The sequence below is a fragment of the Chlamydomonas reinhardtii genome, chromosome 1 (genome assembly GCF_000002595.2).
Source record: "Chlamydomonas reinhardtii strain CC-503 cw92 mt+ chromosome 1, whole genome shotgun sequence".
Classification (NCBI taxonomy): domain Eukaryota; kingdom Viridiplantae; phylum Chlorophyta; class Chlorophyceae; order Chlamydomonadales; family Chlamydomonadaceae; genus Chlamydomonas; species Chlamydomonas reinhardtii.
The window spans coordinates 4,071,178-4,090,457 of record NC_057004.1 but is presented as its reverse complement, the minus strand read 5'-3'; the positions used below and the strand labels follow the sequence as shown (position 1 = coordinate 4,090,457).

The following is a 19,280-nucleotide window of genomic DNA, read 5'->3' as shown; positions in this document are numbered from 1 at the left end:
CCGCGCACACCCAACTTGGCCTCATATACGGCCGTCTTCCTAAGCTGCCGCCACTGAAAACTCCCAGCAGGCGCGACCGACCGACATGAAGATTCTCGATTGTACTTCAGCCTCGTCAGTGCCCCGAGAAGATTGCATTGCTCCTTCCGGGCTGTCCTGGCTTTCTCACAGTGGCTGTGTGACTTCCTCACCTTCTCCATCTCCAAGCAACCATGTCAGCATTGACAGAAGCACCACATAGCAGTTCTTTAGGAGCGCAGGCCGCGGAGGGCTCGGCCGCGGCTCGCACCTACTCAGCGCCGAGCGCGGTCGAGCGCGGCGGCGCCGGCACGCGCGCTGCTGCACGGGGCGGCGGGGCGGAAAAGCACAAGCTGATACAGTACAAGGAGGACGAGGTGGCCATATCGCAGGACCCACAGCAGCAGCAGCGACAGCGCCGGCCGCTATCCTTCAGTCGCTGGTTCGCACGCGAGGCTCGCGCCACCGACGTGTTTGTGGTGCTGGTGGAGATGCTCATCATCAACTGGCTGCACGCGGCGCGGCTGGGCGAGGCGCTCCACTGCGGCGAGGGCGGGGCCGCGGCCGGCAGCAGCAGCGGCACTAGCAGCAGCGGCAGTAGCAGCAGCAGCAGTAGCGGCAGTAGCCCCTTCCCGTGCGGCGGCGGGCTGTGGTCCAAGCTGCTGTGGTCTCTGAGCTCGGGCGCGGTGCTGGACCCAGTGCTGCGGCTGCAGATGTGGGACTACAGTGAGTATGGGTCTTGCATTTGCAGCTGTTGGCGGCTTGCACGTGGGAGAGCGAGGGCACATCCGCGGGTGCCGACGTTGCGTCCTGCTTTTAGAACACTAACTTGCAAATGCTTGTGCGTGCACAGGCAATCTCATTTACACCTGGACCCAGCTGGCGGTGGTGCTGATTGCGCTGCTGGCCCCCGCGCTGTACGAGCGCTGCCGGCACGCGCTGATGGCCGGCGCGGGCGTCGCCATGCTGCTAGGCGTGCACTGGTCGCTGTGGGCCGCGCCGTCGGGGCCGTTCCCTCTCAACTCGTGTGTCATGCTGTCTGCGCAGCGGCGGCGCATAGGCTGTGTCTACATGGGTGCGTGCGCAGCGAGCGTAGTGCGTTGGCGGTGGCGGCGGTCTCTGGGGCACTCGGTTACGCCTACATAACCTTGCTTACGGTATCCCCCCCCCCCTACGCGCACGCATTCGTGCCGGGACGTTGCAAATTGATTGTTGGGGTCTGGGAATACGCTGCCCCTTACCCTGTCCAATTGCACCCCCCTACGCTCACCTCCGTACCCATACACGCAAGCGCCTGCGCCCTCCGCATGCGTGTTGCCCTCCCTCCAGGCTGGAAGAGCGCCACGGTGTTTCGTGTGCCCGCCTCCGCTCAGCTGGTCACGGGGCTGCTGCTGTGGCTGGTGATGGCGGCCGCGCTGCCGATGACCGACCGCCGCATGCCGCCGCCCGGCAGAGATGCAGGCGGTGGTGGTGCGGACGGCCGCCGGCTCGCATTTGACACGCTGCTTCTCTTCCTGTCCATCGCCGTCCTGCCGTATGTGCTGTGCCGCATCTGGGAGGCCGGGGCGCTGCGTCCCGCCTATCAACGCTACCTGCGTAACTTTACCCAGCCCCAGCAGCACCAGCACCAGCAGCAGCAGCGGGGCAGCACTGCCGGAGCCAGCAGCCCGACCTCCTCCTGTTGCTGCGTGGAGGAGACCGGCGGCGTTGCAGATGTAGTAGAAGCAGCAGGCAGCAGCCGGGCCACGGATACGGCAGGCACCACCGCCGGTGCAAGCGGCTTAGGTGCTCGTGGCAGCTGTGGTGATGACCACGACGGCAGCGCCGCAGGCAGCAGCAGTGGAGACGATGACCGCAGTCTGGCCGCCGCGGCGTGGCCATCAGCCCGTCAGTCGTTGCAGGCGTCGCCAGCAGCAGGCTTGCTCTACTGCCGTAATAGCACGACTGGAGGCGGCATTCCGTCGGCAGTGGCGGCTGGCTTGCAGGCAGCAGAGGCTTGCGCCCCGGTCCCGACAGCACCCGCTTCAGCGGCCGCCCACCGCTCAGTGCTGTACCGGTCCCACACCATGGCTAACGGGCTCCTGAGACGCAATCGTAACGCCCTAGTAAGCGTCAAGGTGCCTATTCAGCACCGCGGCTCTGGCTCCGGCTCCAGCAGCCTTGCCAGGAGTGCCGTTGAGAGCAGCTCCAGGGATTTGCTGTCTTTCGAGCAGGCGTCAGCCCTTATGCTGCGCAGCGCAGAAGCCGCCCTTAACACACACAATGCTACACAAGCTCAGCGGCGGCTGCAGGCAGCAGCGGCGCCTGCCGCCGTGCCGCTTCGCTGCCTGTCGGCGGTGTGTGTGGAGGGCTGCGTGCAGCTGCTGATGGTGGTGCACTTCGTGGCGGGGGTGGCGGAAGAGGAAGGGCCTGGTGGTCCGCAAGGGGAGGAGCAGGCGGCGTTGCAGGAGGCTCAAGGCGGGGGCCCCATTCCCCTCCTGCACCACATGCAGCTGCCACACACCGCAGGCGGAGTGACCGATGGGGAGCCCGAGGCAGCGGCATCAGAGATGACAGGGGAGAGTGTCAGCGCAGCCGTGCAACAGCTGCTGGCACACATCGAGACGGAGGTGGAGCAGATTCAAGCAGCTACCGGCGTCTCCGCCGCAAGCGCCAGTAATTGCGCTTCCGTCACAGTTGCCTCAACCGCTGCGCCAGCCTTCTGCTGGCCGCCGGCGCTTCCGCTGCTGCCAGCTGCGCCCGGCGATGCGCCAGCAGGTGCTGAGGTGGGCGGGGCAGCTGGTGAGGGTGACGAGGCGGTGGTGGTGCTGCTGCAGCTGCCGGCGGGCTCGGCTCGTGGCCTGCGCTCTGTGCGCTGCGTGCTGGCTGGACCAGCAGCGGTATTGGCAGCACCGGAGGCCGAAGGCGGCGGCGCAGGCGCGGCGGCGGCTGTAGCGCACATGGACGTGGAGCTGCCGCTGCGGCTGCTGCAACAGCCACTGGCGGGCGGCGAGGCAGGCGGCGGCGTGGAAACCACTGTCTCGGCGTACGTCAGGTGCGTGTGGATAGGGCTGCAAGTATTGGACTAGACGTGCATGGTGTAATGCTGTTTCCTTCTGGTGTATGACGTCTGTGCTCATGTGTGACGTCAATCTCTGCTCTTCATCTCCCTGCTTGCAGGCTGCCCGTGCCTCCGCGTGTGCGCATGGGGGCCGGTGGGCTGCGTGTGATGTATGTGCTGCCATCCTTAGGACATGACACCGCTGCCGGCACCGCCAATGCCGCATCGGCCAAGGAGAGTCCTTTCACCACCACCGCCACCACCACCACCACCACCATCCGGCCAACGTGGCTAGCAGCAGAGCATGGGGCCGAGGGCACGACCGCATTCCCGGCGGCCTCCTCCCTGGTCTCCGTGGCCCCCTCCGCCGCCTGCGGCGACGGAGCAGGCACCTACACAGACGCACCTGCCGGAGCCAACACCAGCTCCGTTTCGACCAATGCGACAATCAATGCGTCCGCCGCTGCGGCCGGCACTTCCAGTGCCCGCAGCAGCATGAGTGGCGGCCCTGACAGCACTGCGCCACTGGCGGTCGTGCCGCTGCTGGTGGTGGGGTCGGAGGCGGCAGCGGAGCTGCAGCAGCTGCATGCGCAGGTGCTGGGAGATGAGGCAGTGGCGCAGCTGCATCAGCTGACCACCACGGCTGCGGTAGGCGCGGCTGTGGAGGCTGAGGCAGTCAGCAGCCACAGCGCTGGAGAGGGGCTGTCGGGTGCTGCCGCGGCGCTGCAGCACAGCGGCCTGACCAGTCTGGTCCTGGACTTTGGAGCGCTGCTGCAGGTGCCGCAGAGCTTTGCCGCCAGTGGTGCTGACGCCGATGAGTCAGCCATCACAGAATCAGCGGCGGCGGCGTTTGTTGACCTGTTGCGCTTCCTGGCGGCACAGCGCATGGCGGGCTGCCTGCGTGAAGCGCTGGCGCCGCTGCAGCGGGCGGGCGAGCAACTGCCTCTGTCGCTAGGAGGGGATCAGGACAGTGCAGTTGCAGCAGCCACGGCCAGTGGCGATGGCGCTGTGCTTCACGCGCGCCGGCAGACAGCAGCTGAAGACCCACTGCGGCCTCTTGCGCAGGCGCCTGATACCGCTACAGCATGTGACGTACCCGGACACTGCAGTGAGCAGCAAGCGCACACAGCTGCTGGCGGGGCGGGGACTGCTGGGAACAGTGCCCAGCCGCCTCGCGGTTCACGACTGATGACAGCATCCGAACCGCCTCGCGGACAGCCTGCAGCTCTAGGTCTAGAGGGAGACGAAGGTGATGCGGTGGCAGGAGATGGCGAGCAGAACCTGCAAGCAACCCTGGGATTCTTGGGGCAGCCCGAGCCGGCGGTGGAGGAAGCGGGGCAAGCGCGGGCCGTGCAGGCGCATGGGGCTGACGGACAGGCGGCGGCATCGCCCGTGCCGCCCACAGCTGCTGCTGGCCCATGCGGAGACAAGAGCTACAGCAGCGCCCCAGGCAGTTATCCGGCGGAGGAAACTTCGATGCTGCCATTCGCTGCTCCTTCAGCTTGGCCGCCCGGCGGCTGCACGCGCTCCCAGCTGGTGTGGTGGCTGCGGGTCTTGGCGTTCGGCTTCCCGCGCGCGCTGCCGGCTCCTACCCCCAGCCAGCAGACCGGCAGCAGCAGCCAGCAGCCACAGCAGGACGCCCCGTCGTCACAGCCGCTGAGCCTGGAGGCCGCGTACCAGGCTTACAAGGCCGCCAGCTGCCGGCCCCTGGACCGCATGTCCCTCAACCTGTACACCGGGTTCAGGGTGGTATCGTTCGTGCGGACATGCGCCACGGCAGCAGCAGAGGTGACGGCTCCAGCGGCGGGCAGTGGCCGCCTTCTCTGGGTATCCTGGCTGATGCTGCGGGTAGTGCTTACGGTGCAGCGTCGCGGAGAGGCGGTGATGCCACCGGCCGCGCCCGAGCTGTGCGCTGCTGCCGGCGGCTGCCCGCGGCCGTACCTGGAAGGCCGCTGCGGCGGCCTGACAGGAAGCCAGCTCGAGGTCATTGGGCAGTGTCTCTTCCTGGGAGCAGGCCTGTTAGGCATGGTGCTGGCAGCCTGCACACGGCTGCACCAGCGGCGGCGCAACGCCTTTCTGCTGCTGCGCGCGGGGCTGGACGCGGCCGCGGTGCTGGCGATGATGATGCCACTGCCGCGCTGGCCGGCGCCGCTGCTCGGGCTGCCGCAGACCTGGCACGACAACAACCGGCGTGTGGGGATGCAGTGGATGCTGTTTGGGCTATACGAGCCGCTTACGCTGCAGGTGAGGTCGGCACTCGGGAGGATGCATAAGGACCGTGCATGCTTGCTGCAGCTCACAGCAGTGCTCCGCTCTAAGAGGGCGGTACGTACTTGCGCACAAGCAGCTAGGGCATTGTGTAGGCAAGTAGTGGTAAGGGTGGAGAAAAGCTTCAGCGGCTCCTGCTGCTACCATCCCGCGATAGCACATGTTGCTCCATGCTCTGTTCGGCCCGCCACCCGCCGCAGCTGTCGCCCTACCTGCAAGCGATCCATTGCCTCATCTACGTGCTGCCTATGACCCTCGTGGGCTTCTACTCCTGCAATTGCCGCTGGCGGCCCGCGCTGCGGTTCGGCTTCGGGCACGCGCTGCTGGCGCTGGCGGTGTCTGCGGCCACGGACACACGCAGCCGGGTGCTGTACCTGCACCGGGCGCGGGGCGGCGCCGGCAGCAGGCGCTAGCCTGCTGCAGGTGCGTGAGCGGCGAGGGATCATCACGAGTTGCCATGCGTTGTGAACTTAGGGATTGCTTGCATGTATGGATGCCCCATTCAACTGACATGAACAGTATAGCCGCATCCATGCGACTCTTGACAGAAGGAACAGGGGCCTGGGGTGCGCTCCCCTAGGTGTACTGCTTCCAGGTTGGAGCCAAGGAGGACAGGTGCTACTGCAGTCAGTTCAACTGGTTAGTTGTATGGTAGTCATGCCCTCTCTGAATGACGGCGGCGGGAGGGCACGGGATGATGGACCCAGGCATCAAGAGGAGGACGCTAGTGCCTCGGCAGTGGAGATTTCTTGGCGCCGCGTGGTGCATGTGGCTGGGGGAGGGGGCTGTGCGCGTGTGTGCAGCAGGTGTGCCGTTTTAGTGCACCCCTGCGTGCGCGGGTAGCGGCGCAACAATTGAGACGGGGCTCAAAACGGTTGCTCCCTGTCGTAAGCTGCGTATCGACTGGCCAGGGGCCACGGCAGCCCGCTGCACTCCCACGCACTGCTATTCTTGTGGCACTTGCGCTTCTGTGGAAGTTACGCGCGCATCTATTTCCGGCACGCACCTACCAGCAGCAGGGTTGGTTGCGCGCGTAGAAATGAGCCCATTGGCGGGAAAACCATGTGGGCCGGGCCGTCGGGCGCATTAGCGTGCGGGATGGGGCGGGGCAGGCGGCTGAAGCTTGGGTTGACAGCCTTACTTCCTTTGCAGCGCAACCCCAAAGCCAAGCAGTGGGTCGCGGGGCCTGACGGTGCGGGCGAGTTCACCGGCGATGGCGGTCCACGGCTCACATGAATCTGACCCGCGCACACCCAACTTGGCCTCATATACGGCCGTCTTCCTAAGCTGCCGCCACTGAAAACTCCCGGCAGGCGCGACCGACCGACATGAAGATTCTCGATTGTACTTCAGCCTCGTCAGTGCCGCGGGAAGTTTGCATTGCTCCTTCCTGGCTGTCCTGGCTTTCTCACAGCTGTGGCTTCCTCACCTTCTCCATCTCCAAGCAACCATGTCGGGATTGACAGAAGCACCACATAGCAGTTCTTTAGGAGCGCAGGCCGCGGAGGGCTCGGCCGCGGCTCGCACCTACTCAGCGCCGAGCGCGGTCGAGCGCGGCGGCGGCGGCACGCGCGCTGCTGCACGAGGCGGCGGGGCGGAAAAGCACAAGCTGATACAGTACAAGGAGGACGAGGTTGCCATATCGGAGGACCCACAGCAGCGACAGCGACAGTGCCGGCCGCTATCTTTCAGTCGCTGGTTCGCGCGCGAGGCTCGCGCCACCGACGTGTTTGTGGTGCTGGTGGAGGTGCTCATTATCAACTGGCTGCACGCGGCGCGGCTGGGCGAGGCGCTCCACTGCGGCGAGGGCGGGGCAGCGGCCGGCAGCAGCAGTGGCAGTAGCAGCAGTGGCAGTAGCAGCCGTGGCAGCAGCAGCAGCAGCAGTAGCGGCAGTAGCCCCTTCCCGTGCGGCGGCGGGCTGTGGTCCAAGCTGCTTTGGTCTCTGAGCTCGGGCGCGGTGCTGGACCCAGTGCTGCGGCTGCAGATGTGGGACTACAGTGAGTATGGGTCTTGCATTTGCAGCTGTTGGCGGCTTGCACGTGGGAGAGCGAGGGCACATCCGCGGGTGCCGACGTTGCGTCCTGCTTTTAGAACACTAACTTGCAAATGCTTGTGCGTGCACAGGCAATTTCCTCTACATCTGGACCCAGCTGGCGGTGGTGCTGATTGCGCTGCTGGCCCCCGCGCTGTACGAGCGCTGCCGGCACGCGCTGATGGCCGGCGCGGGCGTCGCCATGCTGCTAGGCGTGCACTGGTCGCTGTGGGCCGCGCCGTCGGGCCCGTTCCCTCTCAACTCGTGTGTCATGCTGTCTGCGCAGCGGCGGCGCATAGGCTGTGTGTACATGGGTGCGTGCGCAGCGAGCGTAGTGCGTTGGCGGTGGCGGCGGTCTCTGGGGCACTCGATTACGTCTAGCCTTGCTCATGACAACCGCACCCCCCCCTACGCTCACCTTCTACGATACTCATACACGCAAGTGCCTGCGCCCTCCGCATGCGTGTTGCCCTCCCTCCAGGCTGGAAGAGCGCCACGGTGTTTCGGGTGCCCGCCTCCGCTCAGCTGGTCACGGGGCCGCTCCTGTGGCTGCTGATGGCGGCCGCACTGCCGATGACCGACCGCCGCATGCCGCCGCCTGGCAGTGACGCAGGCGGTGGTGGTGCGGATGGCTACCGGCGGCTCGCAGTTGACACGCTGCTTCTCTTCCTGTCCATCGCCGTGCTGCCGTATGTGCTGTGCCGCATCTGGGAGGCCCGGGCGCTGCGGCCCGCCTATCAACGCTACCTGCGTAACTTCACCCAGCAGCAGCAGCAGCAGCAGCAGCACCGGGGCACCACTGCAGGAGCCAGCAGCCCGACCTCCTCCTGTGGCTGCGTGGAGGAGGCCGGCGGCGTTGCAGATGCAGTAGAAGCAGCAGGCAGCCGCCGGGCCGCGGATACAGCAGGCACCACCGCCGGTGCAAGCGGCTTAGGTGCTGGTGGCGGCTGTGGTGATGACCTCGACGGCAGCGCCGCAGGCAGCAGCAGTGGAGACGATGACCGCAGTCCCAGCACAGCTACCAGCCCGGGAACCTACGGCGGCGTGTTCGGCAGCAGCAGCAGCAACAGCGGCAATGTCTGGGCTTGCCGCCTGGTGGGTTGCCGTAGCGGCTCATCTGAGCCAGCGACTTCAAACCTTCCTGCTGCGTCGGATTGGCCGGCGCCAATCACCGCAGCAAAGACTACGGCGCTGGAGCCGGCGGCTGGGCACACAGCTGCTGTCGACTCGTGCCCAGCAGACTTCCCACCGCGCCGCCAGGACCCCAGTAGCCGTGCTCCATCCTGGGAAGTCCGGAGCGGGATCCCGTCGTCAATGCGGCTGCCTGTGGTCTCGCTGGCCGCCGCGGCGCCACCAACAGCTCGTGCGACCCCCGCCAGCGGCCGGCACCAGGCGCCGCCAGCAGCGGGTGTGCTCTACCGGTCCAGCATGTCTGAAGGCGGCGGCGGCCTGAGCCGCACCACCCGCACCGCCCTGGTCAGCATCAAGGTGCCCGTCCGCCACCGCGGCTCCGACCCCGGCTCCGGCAGGTCTGGTGCCGGTCACAGCGGCCTGCCAGCACAGCAGCTGCCGACATTCGAGGAGGCGTCGGCCCTTGTGCTGCAAAGGACGGGCGCCGCGCTCAAATCGCACAACCGCCGCGCGAATACACGACTGCAAGAGGCCGCCGCTATCCAGCCGACAGCAGCAGGTGCCGAGAGTGTGGCAGTGGGAAGCCGCCTGCCTGCGGCCGTACCGCTGCGCTGCCTGTCGGCGGTGTGTGTGGAGGGCTGCGTGCAGCTGCTGATGGTGGTGCACTTCGTGACGGCGGGGGTGGCGGGGGAGGAGGCAGGCGGTCAGGAAGCGGAGGGGCAGGCGGCGGGGCAGGAGGCTCAAGGCGGGGGTTCCATTCCCCTCCTGCACCACATGCAGCTGCCACACACCGCAGGCGGAGTGGCCGATGGGGAGCCCGAGGCAGCGGCATCAGTGATGACAGGGAAGAGTGTCAGCGCAGCCGTGCAACAGCTGCTGGCACACATCGGGACGGAGGTGGAGCAGATTCAAGCAGCTACCAGCGCCTCCGCCGCCAGCGCCAGTAGTGGCGCTTCCGTCACGGCTGCCTCAACCGCCGCGCCAGCCTTCTGTTGGCCGCCGGCGCTTCCGCTGCTGCCAGCTGCGCCCGGCGATGCGGCAGCAGGTGCTGAGGTGGGCGGGGCAGCTGGTGAGGGTGACGAGGCGGTGGTGCTGCTGCTGCAGCTGCCGGCGGGCTCGGCTCGTGGCCTGCGCTCTGTGCGCTGCGTGCTGGCGGGACCAGCAGCGGTACCGCCAGCACCGGAGCCCGGAGGAGACGGTGCCGGTGAAGGCGGTGGCGGAGGCGCGGCGGCGGCTGTAGCCTACATGGATGTGGAGCTGCCGCTGCGGTTGCTGCAACAGCCACTGGCGGGCGGCGAGGCAGGCGGCGTGGAGACCACTACTGTGTCGGCGTACGTCAGGTGCGTGTGGGTCGGATTGCAAATATTTGACTAGATGTGCATGCTTTAACGCTGTTTCCTTCTGGTTTCCGGTGTGTCTGCTCTTTCATGACGTCAATCTCTGCTCTCGCTCCATTCCCCTGCTTGCAGGCTGCCCGTGCCTCCGCGTATGCGCATGGGGGCCGGCGGGCTGCGTATGATGTATGTGCTGCCGCCCCCAGCACACGAGACCGCTGCCGGCACCGCCAATGCCGCATCGGCCAAGGAGAGTCCTTTCACCACCACCACCATCCGGCCAACATGGCTGGCAGCAGAGCACGGGGCCGAGGGCACGATCGCATTCCCGGCGGCCTCCTCCCTGGTCTCCGTGGCCCCCTCCGCCGCCTGCGGCTCTGGAACGGACGCCTATGCAGACGCACCTGCCGGAGCCAACACCAGCTCAGTTTCGACCAATGCTACAGTCAATGCGTCCGCCGCTGCTTCTGGCACTTCCAGTGCCCGCAGCAGCATGAGTGGCGGCCGCGACAGCACCGCACCACTGGCGGTCGTGCCGCTGCTGGTGGTGGGGTCGGAGGCGGCGGCGGAGCTGCGGCAGCTGCATACGCAGGTGCTGGGGGATGAGGCAGTGGCGCGGCTGCATCAGCTGACCACCATGGCTGTAGCAGGCGCGGCTGTGGAGGCTGAGGCAGTCAGCAGCCACAGCGCTGGAGAGGGGCTGTCGGGCGCTGCCGCGGCGCTGCAGCACAGCGGCCTGACCAGTCTGGTCCTGGACTTTGGGGCGCTGCTGCAGGTGCCGCAGAGCTTCGCCTCCGGTGGAGCCGACGCCGATGAGTCAGCCATCTCAGGCGCGGCGTTTGTTGACCTGTTGCGCTTCCTGGCGGCACAGCGCATGGCGGGCTGCCTGCGTGAAGCGCTGGCGCCGCTGCAGCGGGCGTGCGTGCAACTGCCTGTGTCGCTAGGGGAGGATCAGGACAGTGCAGTTGCAGCAGCCACGGCCAGTGGCGATGGCGCTGTGCTTCACGCGCGCTGGCAGACAGCAGCTGAAGACCCACTGCCACCTCCTGCGCAGGCGCCTGATACCGCTCCAGCATGCGACGCACCCGGACATTGCAGTGAGCAGGAGCCGCAAGCTGCTGGCGGGGCGGGGACTGCAGGGAACAGTGCCCAGCCGCCTCGCGGTTCACGACTGATGACAGCATCCGAACCGCCTCGCGGACAGCCTGCAGCTACAGGTTTAGAGGGAGACGAAGGCGATGCGGTGGCAGGAGGTGGCGAGCAGGCACTGCAAGCAACCCTGGGATTCTTGGGGCAGCCCGAGCCGGCGGTGGAGGAAGCCGGGCAAGCGCGGGCCGTGCAGGCGCATGGGGCTGACCGACAGGCGGCGGCATCGCCCGTGCCGCCCACAGCTGCTGCGGGCCCATGCGGAGACAAGAGCTACAGCAGCGCCCCATGCAATTATCCGGCGGAGGAAACTTCGATGCTGCCATTCGCTGATCCTTCAGCTTGGCCGCCCGGCGGCTGCACGCGCTCCCAGCTGGTGTGGTGGCTGCGGGTCTTGGCGTTCGGCTTCCCGCGCGCGCTGCCGGCTCCCACCCCCAGCCAGCAGACCGGCAGCAGCAGCCAGCCGCCGCAACAGGACGCCCCGTCGTCACGGCCGCTGAGCCTGGAGGCCGCGTACCAGGCTTACAAGGCCGCCAGCTGCCGGCCCCTGGACCGCATGTCCCTCAACCTGTACACCGGGATCCGGGTGGTCACGACGTTGCGCACGTACACGTCGGCTGGCCTGCTGGTGCGTCCGCTGATAGCAGCCTCGGCGGCGGCAGCGGCAACAGCCGCCAGCGGCTCGGCAGCTGCGGCCACGGCGATTGCTGGGCGCGGCCTGTGGCGGGCGGCGCAGGTGGTTGTGGGTGCGGCACAGCCGCCGGTGTCGTGCACCTGCCCGCGGCCCTACCTGGAAGGCTGTTGCCGCGGCCTCACACGTGATGACCTCGAGATGATCGCGCAGTGCGTCTACCTCGCGGTGGGCGTGCTGGGCATCGCGCTGGCGGCCTGCACGCGGCTGCACCAGCGGCGGCGCAACGCCTTCCTGCTGCTGCGCGCGGGGCTGGACGCGGCCGCATTCATGACCATCGCCCTACCGTTGCCGCGCTGGCCGGCGCCGCTACTGGGTTTCCCAGAGACATGGCTCGACAGCAACAGTCGCGCCGGCGTGCACTGGCTGATGTTTGGGCTGTATGAGCCGCTCACGCTGCAGGTGACTAGGGCGCAGGGCGGGAAAGGTGGTTTCATGACTCGGTGCTCACGCTGGGGTTTCTGTCCTACAATAGCATGTAACGCCGCCTCCTTGTATGTGCCGCCCGCAGCTGTCGCCCTACCTGCAAGCGATCCAGGCCCTCATCTTCGTGCTGCCGCTGACGCTCCTCGGCTACCACTCCAGCGGCTGCCGCTGGCGGCCCGCGCTGCGGTTTGGCTTCGGGCACGCACTGCTGGCGCTGGCGGTGTCCGCGGCCACGGACGCACGGAGCCGGGTGCTGTACCTGCACCGGGCGCGGGGCGGCGCCGGCAGCAAAGCAAGGCTAGCCTAGGTGCGTGGCATGAGAGAGAGGACCAATGCCCTGTTTCATGGGCTTATGTGCGTATGCATACTGCGTTGCATCCATTGTACTGAATCGAATGTATCATCGGCTCATTAGACTGACACAATCAGCACTCACACGTACTCTGAGGAGAAGAGGGAGCAGGGGGCTGTGGCGCACAGCGTTTACGGTACTCTATTAGGTTTACCGCCTGGACATTGGGAGCAGAGAAAGGGAACGTCCATGCGGGGACTGCTGCAGGGTCGGTTGTGCTGTTTGAACGGTCGTCTTGAAGCCTCTGGCTCGGCTGGTAGGTAGGGCGGAGTGGTAGATAGCGCCAGCAGGCGAGGCAGTAACAGAAGCGAGGTCCCCTGGAGCGCGCGTGCGTGGTGCCTCGGCAGTAGGGGGCGGGTCCCTTGGCACGCACCGCGTGGTGCCTGTGGCTCGGGGGTGGGCTGCGCATGCAGGAGACCGTGTAGCGAGGCATCGGCGCGCGCGCCATCCACCTGAGGCGGGCCAGGCTGAGACCGGTGGTTGTGTTGTCTTTCAACGCATGCAAGATTTGCCAATAAGGGTGGATGGGCTAAGGCCCCGGCAGCTACTATCCCACTGCTGCCAATCGCGGTTCTTGCGGGAGTGAGGCAGGCGTGCACTTCAAGCAGGCACCCATCCGCGCACAACAGCTACCAGCCAGGGACGACCGTGGGAGTACACCCACCTTATCATACTTGCCATAGTTCGGCAGGCGAGTCAGCGAACCGCTGACCCATTCCATTTGGGTCGGGTGCACCCATGCGCGCGTTAGGCCGGCGGGGCGGGGCGCGCTAAGCGGGTAAACCTGCTGGGTTGATTACAGGCAGGGGTCATCGGCCCACGCACTTACCCCCTATCTCTAATGATACTTATTATGATTATCAAACAACACATATCACCGTCAACCGAGCTGCCGCAAGGGGAGCTTCGCATCCTAACTCACCCGACACATTGCTGCACGGCGCGATGTCGGCGCGCTAAAGGAACACACCTCCACACGCACACTCACGATACCCGTAGCAACCATGTCGACAGCAGAAGGACAACCCAGCAGCTCTTGCGGGTCGCAGGCCGCGAAGGGCCCACGCAAGCGCAGAGGCGGCACCTGCTGCGCTGCTGCACGGGGCGGCGAGGCGGAAAAGCGGCAGCCTGAACAGTACGAGGAGGATGAGATCGTATCGGAGGACCCACAGCAGCACCAGCGACAGCGCCGGCCGCTATCCTTCAGTCGCTGGTTCGCGCGCGAGGCTCGCGCCACCGACGTGTTTATGGTGCTGGCGGAGGTGCTCATTATCAACTGGCTGCACGCGGCGCGGCTGGGCGAGGCGCTCCACTGCGGCGAGGGCGGGGCAGCGGCCGGCAGCAGCAGCGGCACTAGCAGCAGCGGCAGTAGCAGCAGCAGCAGTAGCGGCAGTAGCCCCTTCCCGTGCGGCGGCGGGCTGTGGTCCAAGCTGCTGTGGTCTCTGAGCTCGGGCGCGGTGCTGGACCCAGTGCTGCGGCTGCAGATGTGGGACTACAGTGAGTATGGGCTTGCATCACTGCGGTCGCTGCTGACGGGTTGCGGGAGGACATGTCGCGGGGTGTGGCGGAGACGGGCGGGCGGAGGATTGGAACAGGGAGAGGCACCTGCTCGCCCACGCAGCGACTTGCCTTAGCTCACTAGCTAGCCGATCCAACAATACGCGGTTGCGCGCGCACAGGCAATTTCCTCTACATCTGGACCCAGCTGGCGGTTGTGCTGATTGCGCTGCTGGCCCCCGCGCTGTACGAGCGCTGCCGGCACGCGCTGATGGCCGGCGCGGGCGTCGCCATGCTGCTAGGCGTGCACTGGTCGCTGTGGGCCGCGCCGCCGGGGCCGTTCCCTCTCAACTCGTGTATCATGCTGTCGGCGCAGCGGCGGCGCATAGGCTGTGTCTACATGGGTGCGTGCGCAGCGAGCGTAGTGCGTTGGCGGTGGCGGCGGTCTCTGGGGCACTCGATTACGCCTAGGTAACCTTGCTCATGACAACCGCACCCCGCCTACGCTCACCTTCTACGATACTCATACACGCAAGTGCCTGCGCCCTCCGCATGCGTGTTGCCCTCCCTCCAGGCTGGAAGAGCGCCACGGTGTTTCGTGTGCCCGCCTCAACTCAGCTGGTCACGGGGCCGCTGCTGTGGCTGCTGATGGCGGCCGCGCTGCCGATGACCGACCGCCGCATGCCGCCGCCCGGCAGTGTCGCAGGCGGTGGTGGTGCGGACGGCTACCGGCGGCTCGCATTTGACACGCTGCTTCTCTTCCTGTCCATCGCCGTCCTGCCGTATGTGCTGTGCCGCATCTGGGAGGCCCGGGCGCTGCGGCCCGCCTATCAACGCTACCTGCGTAACTTCACCCAGCAGCAGCAGCAGCAGCAGCAGCACCGGGGCACCACTGCAGGAGCCAGCAGCCCGACCTCCTCCTGTGGCTGCGTGGAGGAGGCCGGCGGCGTTGCAGATGCAGTAGAAGCAGCAGGCAGCCGCCGGGCCACGGATACGGCAGGCACCACCGCCGGTGCAAGCGGCTTAGGTGCTCGTGGCAGCTGTGGTGATGACCACGACGGCAGCGCCGCAGGCAGCAGCAGTGGAGACGATGACTGCAGTCTGGCCGCCGCGGCGTGGCCATCAGCCCGTCAGTCGTTGCAGGCGTCGCCAGCAGCAGGCTTGCTGTACCGCCGTTCCCACACGACTGAAGGCGGCACTCCTTCGACGGTGGCGGCTGGCTTGCAGGCAGCAGAGGCTTGCGCCCCGGTCCAGACAGCACACGCTTCGGCGGCCGCCCACCGCTCAGTGCTGTACCGGTCCCACACCAAGGCTAACGGGCTCCTGAGACGCACTCGCAGCGCCCTAGTAAGCGTCAAGGTGCCCATTCAACACCGCGGCTCTGGCTCCGGCGCCAGGGGCCTTGCCAGGAGCGCCGTTGAGAGCAGCTCTATGGATTTGCTGTCTTTCGAGCAGGCGTCGGCCCTTGTGCTGCGCAGTGCGGCAGGCGAGCTGAACGCGCACAATGCTACACAAGCTCAGCGGCGGCTGCAGGCAGCGGCGCCTGCGGCCGTGCCGCTGCGCTGCCTGTCGGCGGTGTGTGTGGAGGGCTGCGTGCAGCTGCTGATGGTGGTGCACTTCGTGACGGCGGGGGCGGAAGAGGAAGAGGCTGGTGGTCCGCAAGGGGAGGGGCAGGCGGCTGAAGGTGGGGGCTCGCCCCTACACCGGTCTGTTCACCACGTGCGGCTTCAGCCAGAGCAACTGTCCGTGGCAGCGACCGGCACTGGTCAGGTGCCTAAGGCTGTAGCCGGCACATCGGCTGCGGTGACGGCAGAGGGGGCCGCCGGCGATGCGGAGCGGGCGATGGCTGCGGCCGCAGCTGCAGCCGTGCAACAGCTGCTGGCGCAAATCGGGGCGGAGGTGGAGCAGATGTCAACAGCTGCTGGTGCTTCCGCCGCAAGCGCCAGTAATTGCGCTTCCATCACAGTTGCCTCAACCGCTGCGCCAGCCTTCTGCTGGCCGCCTGCGCTGCCGCTGTTGACAACTGCGCCCGGCGATGCGCCAGCTGGTGCTGAGGTGGGCGGGGCACCTGGTGAGGGTGACGAGGCGGTGGTGGTGCTGCTGCAGCTGCCGGCAGCCTCAGGTGGTGGCCTGCGCTCTGTGCGCTGCGTGCTGGCGGGACCAGCAGCGGTACCGCCAGCACCGGAGCCCGGAGGAGAAGGTGCTGGTGAGGGCGGCCGCGCAGGCGCGGCGGCGGCTGTAGCGCACATGGACGTGGAGCTGCCGCTGCGGCCGCTGCAACAGCCACTGGCGGGCGGCGAGGCAGGCGGCGGCGTGGAAACCACTGTCTCGGCGTACGTCAGGTGCGTGTGGATAGGGCTGCAAGTATTGGACTAGACGTGCATGGTGTAATGCTGTTTCCTTCTGGTGTATGACGTCTGTGCTCATGTGTGACGTCAATCTCTGCTCTTCACTCCCCTGCTTGCAGGCTGCCCGTGCCTCCGCGTGTGCGCATGGGGGCCGGCGGGCTGCGTATGATGTATGTGCTGCCACCCTTAGGACATGACACCGCTGCCGGCACCGCCAATGCCGCATCGGCCAAGGAGAGTCCTTTCACCATCACCACCACCACCACCACCATCCGGCCAACGTGGCTAGCAGCAGAGCATGGGGCCGAGGGCACGAACGCATTCCCGGCGGCCTCCTCCCTGGCCTCCGCGGCCTCCGCCGCCGCCTTCGGCGACGGAGCAGGCACCTACGCAGAATCACCTGCCGGAGCCAACCCCAGTTCAGTTTCTACCAATGCTACAGTCAATGCGTCCGCCGATGCGGCCGGCACTTCCAGTGCCCGCAGTAGCATGAGTGGCGGCCCTGACAGCACCGCACCACTGGCGGTCGTGCCGCTGCTGGTGGTGGGGTCGGAGGCGGCGGCGGAGCTGCACCAGCTGCATGGGCATGTGCTGGGAGATGAGGCAGTGGCACAGCTGCATCAGCTGACCACCACGGCTGTAGCAGGCGCCGCTGTGGAGGCTGAGGGAGGCAGTAGCCACAGCGCTGGAGAGGGGCTGTCGGGTGCTGCCGCGGCGCTGCAGCACAGCGGCCTGACCAGTCTGGTCCTGGACTTTGGGGCACTGCTGCAGGTGCCGCAGAGCTTTGCCGCCAGTGGCGCTGACGCCGATGAGTCAGCCATCACAGAATCAGCGGCGGCGGCGTTTGTTGACCTGTTGCGCTTCCTTGCGGCACAGCGCATGGCGGGCTGCCTGCGTGAAGCGCTGGCGCCGCTGCAGCGGGCGGGCGTGCAACTGCCTCTGTCGCTAGGAGAGGATCAGGACAGTGCAGTTGCAGCAGCCACGGCCAGTGGCGATGGCGCTGTGCTTCACGCGCGCCGGCAGACAGCAGCTGAAGACCCACTGCCGTCTCTTGCGCAGGCGCCTGATACCGCTCCAGCATGTGACGTACCGGGGCCCTGCGGTGAGCAGGAGCAGCAAGCTTATACAGCTGCTGGCGGGGCGGGGACTGCAGGGACCAGTGCCCAGCCGCCCCGCGGTTCACGACTGATGACAACATCCGAACCGCCTCGCGGACAGCCTGCAGCTACAGCCGCCAAGCCCGCAGCTACAGCCGCCGCCAAGCCCGCAGCTGCCGCAGCTGCAGCTGAGAGCGAAGCAGCAGTGGAGGCAGCTGCGGCAGCGGCGGCGACACTCCCTCACCTGCAGCTCAGCGGCTCCACGCGCTCCCAGTTGGCCTGGTGGGTGCGTGTTACGGCACTCGGTTTTCCGCGTGTTCGACCCACTGGAGTTCCCGCAAGCGCCCAGCAGCACGGCAGCAGTAGCAGCCAGCAGCCACAGCAGGACGCCCCGTCGCCACAGCCGCTGAGCCCGGAGGCCGCTTACCAGGACCACAAGGCCGCAACCTGCCGCGCCCTGGACAGCATGGCCCTGGTCGGTGACACCGCGTTCCGGGTCGTCTCACTCATGCGCACCTGCAACACAGATGCGGTGCCGACCCCAGTCAGCGCCGCAGCAGCAGCATCCAAGACTGCGCTTGCAGCCACCTCAGCAATGGCGGCCTACGCTGCGCGGATCCGCACGGCGATGGGTGGGTGCGGCCTGGCTGAGGGCTTGTGGCGAGCCACGCAATTGGTGGTGGGGGCGGCAGGGCCCCAGGCAGACCCCGGGCTAGCCGCCGGCAGCTGCCCCCGCCCCTACCTGGAGGGCTGCTGCGGCGGCGGCGTCACAAGCCAGGACCTGCACGTGCTCGGACAGGCCGCCTTCCTCACGGCCGCTGTGGTCTGCCTCGCGCTGGCTGCCTGCACGCGGCTGCACCAGCGGCGGCGCAACGCCTTCCTGCTGCTGCGCGCGGGGCTGGACGCGGCCGTCTACCTGGCGATGACGCTGCCGCTGCCACTGCCGCGCTGGCCGGCGCCGCTGCTGGGGCTGCCGCAGACCTGGCTCGACATCAATCGGCGCACCGGCCTACACTGGCTGGTGTTTGGGCTGTGCGAGCCGCTCATGTTTCAGGTGAGCATTGCACTTAGGGCAGCATGGCGCGTTTTGGCTTGCAGCTCAATGGTTTTGCAAAGCAAACCGCCTTGCATCCGCCTGCCACGTGTTTGTGTTGTCTTCCGCTCGCCATGAAGCTCACGCCTGCGATCCGTGCACGCCGCCCGCCGCAGCTGTCGCCCTACCTGCAAGCAATCCAGGCCCTCATCTTCATGCTGCCGCTGACGCTGATTGGCTACCACTCCAGCGGCTGCCGCTGGCGGCCCGCGCTGCGGTTCGGCTTCGGGCACGCGCTGCTGGCGCTGGCGGTGTCGGCGGCCACGGACGCACGGAGCCGGGTGCTGTACCTGCACCGGGCGCGGGGCGGCGCCGGCAAGGCGGCCCTGAACTGATGAATATGCTGTGTGCTAACGGTGTGCTAGCAGGGTACAGGATATGGGGTTGCCGGCGCCAGCATTTAAGGCTGGGAAAGTATGAGCACCAGTACATGAAATGTCACACATGGCTTTTGATCAGATCTGGCGGTAGATTGATTGGATGACGGGACGGACGGGACGGGGCGAACGGGGTTGGGAGCGACGGTGCGCATGGTGGTTTCTTCTCTTCGTGAAAGTTGTGAAGTTGTTGCGGTCCTTGCACGAGCCCTACCTGGGCAGCAACTACACGTTGCGTGTATGTGGGGTGACTGGCGTCGTAATGCCTAATGTGCAGCGTGAGAGCCTGAGTGCCTGACACGTTGGGGCTGGCGCCAGAGGGGCTGCCAGTAAGAAGTAGCATGCGGGTATGTACCGTTGCAGCATGTGATCGGGATTCTGCAGCCCATGACCCCGTGCAGAAATGCTGTGGACATCGCTTTGGCAACAG

General features: G+C 66.9%; 3 protein-coding genes across 3 annotated transcripts; all 3 read left to right on the top strand.

Annotated features, from left to right (window-relative positions):
- Nucleotides 1-62: 62 nt before the first annotated feature.
- On the top strand, nucleotides 63-6,228 carry CHLRE_01g026800v5 (uncharacterized protein). The gene is made up of 5 exons (XM_043058571.1): nucleotides 63-744; nucleotides 872-1,093; nucleotides 1,348-3,052; nucleotides 3,178-5,302; nucleotides 5,527-6,228. Exons 1-5 carry the CDS (start codon nucleotides 213-215, stop codon nucleotides 5,737-5,739), a joined length of 4,797 nt encoding a protein of 1,598 aa, XP_042928485.1. The 5' UTR covers nucleotides 63-212; the 3' UTR covers nucleotides 5,740-6,228.
- Nucleotides 6,229-6,302: 74 nt separating this feature from the next.
- CHLRE_01g026750v5 (uncharacterized protein) lies at nucleotides 6,303-13,248 on the top strand. Its single transcript, XM_043058570.1, has 5 exons — nucleotides 6,303-7,323; nucleotides 7,451-7,672; nucleotides 7,840-9,829; nucleotides 9,959-12,062; nucleotides 12,172-13,248. Exons 1-5 carry the CDS (start codon nucleotides 6,777-6,779, stop codon nucleotides 12,391-12,393), a joined length of 5,085 nt encoding a protein of 1,694 aa, XP_042928484.1. The 5' UTR covers nucleotides 6,303-6,776; the 3' UTR covers nucleotides 12,394-13,248.
- A 54-nt stretch (nucleotides 13,249-13,302) lies between these two features.
- Nucleotides 13,303-19,278, top strand: CHLRE_01g026700v5 (uncharacterized protein). Its single transcript, XM_043058569.1, has 6 exons — nucleotides 13,303-13,935; nucleotides 14,118-14,339; nucleotides 14,510-16,277; nucleotides 16,403-17,385; nucleotides 17,509-18,434; nucleotides 18,590-19,278. Exons 1-6 carry the CDS (start codon nucleotides 13,443-13,445, stop codon nucleotides 18,806-18,808), a joined length of 4,611 nt encoding a protein of 1,536 aa, XP_042928483.1. The 5' UTR covers nucleotides 13,303-13,442; the 3' UTR covers nucleotides 18,809-19,278.
- The last annotated feature ends 2 nt before the right edge of the window (nucleotides 19,279-19,280 follow it).